General features: G+C 40.4%; 1 protein-coding gene across 1 annotated transcript; it reads right to left on the bottom strand.

Annotated features, from left to right (window-relative positions):
• Nucleotides 1-6: 6 nt before the first annotated feature.
• On the bottom strand, nt 7-1,245 carry LOC103728382 (sodium channel protein type 7 subunit alpha). Its single transcript, XM_008826421.2, has one exon. It carries the CDS (start codon nt 1,203-1,205, stop codon nt 264-266), a length of 942 nt encoding a protein of 313 aa, XP_008824643.1. The 5' UTR covers nt 1,206-1,245; the 3' UTR covers nt 7-263.
• Nucleotides 1,246-1,257: the final 12 nt, after the last annotated feature.

Here is a 1,257-nt window from a genome sequence, read left to right as displayed (position 1 = left end):
AAAAAAAAATATTGAATTCACCTACACTAGCCAACAGCAGCAATATTATGGGACAGCCTTTCCTGATAGGTTGGCCAGACTGAACATCAAAATGTGAAAAGAGAATGAGTTTGGCATAGAGACTTAAGAACAAAAGCTTAACTTCCAACTTCCATAAGCTAAAATCACTCGATCATTATCTCTAGTCTCTGGCCATTATTCTTATTTCTTACTTATGTGCCTAAAGTTTTAGGGATATGTGAAAGTAGAGGTGCAAAGTAGAATTAGATATGGCTTTGAAGAGATGACATTTCCTTAGTTTTGTCAAAACAGATACCTTCTTCAGCAGAACCAGCATCTCTGTCATCATCTATTATATGAATATCTGAAGTATTTTTGTCAGTTTGCCTCAAGCGGTAGCTTTTATAAGCACGCTGAATGATGGTTGCTGAAACTGCCTCTTGTTTGCGTTTCAGAGTAGTTGTGATAGGTTCACATGTGATTTTGAAAGGGCTGGCCAACATAAACCCTGACTCTATCTCTGCAAGGACTTTCTCTACACTCTCATCTTTTCCCATCACTCTCTTTGTAAGAGCGAGTAAGATGTCAAGGCAATGAATTCTGTCTCCAACAGCCATGGGGAGATCCATAGCAACGAGCTGGCCCTTGTTTGGTTTTGCCATGAACAGAGGAGGATCAAGAGCAGCTGCAAAGTCTGAAAGCTTGCTAGAGTCTATGTACTGGGTCTTGTCAGGATCAAATCTCTTCCAGACCTGAAAGAATTTCCTAAAGTCATCTTCACTCAAGGTTCTGACTTTTTTCTTAGAAGAAATACTTAAAAACTCCATAATCACAACAACGTACATATTAACAATAATCAGCCATGATATGAGGATGTAACTGACAAAATAGAAAATCCCAACAGAGGGGTTCCCACAGTCTCCTCGGACCTGTGTCCCAGGATTAATTTTGTCAGGATCACAGTCAGACCATTGACTGCTGAAAATTGCATTCAGCATCCCATCCCAACCAGCAAATATGGTCACTTGAAAAAGACAGAGCATACTGCTTCCAAAGGTCTCAAAGTTGGACACATCATTAATTCCAGCTTCTTTTTTAACATAGGCAAAATTGTACATCCCAAAGATGGCGTAAATGAACATGACCAGGAAGATGAGAAGACTGATGTTCAGCAATGCTGGGAGGGACAGCATCAAAGGAATCATCAGATCATGGAACACCTTTGGTCCTTTCCCAGGACGCAGGATATGGATGACC

Source organism: Nannospalax galili, unplaced genomic scaffold, assembly GCF_000622305.1.
Source record: "Nannospalax galili isolate Female #2095 unplaced genomic scaffold, S.galili_v1.0 C48839889, whole genome shotgun sequence".
Lineage (NCBI taxonomy): Eukaryota > Metazoa > Chordata > Mammalia > Rodentia > Spalacidae > Nannospalax > Nannospalax galili.
Note: the sequence above shows the minus strand (reverse complement) of the source record. Positions and strands in the feature narration are given on the sequence as shown.

Bases quoted from the DNA above. Each gene is read 5' to 3' on its own strand.
- LOC103728382 (XM_008826421.2), bottom strand. From the start codon at position 1,205: ATGATTCCTTTGATGCTGTCCCTCCCAGCATTGCTGAACATCAGTCTT.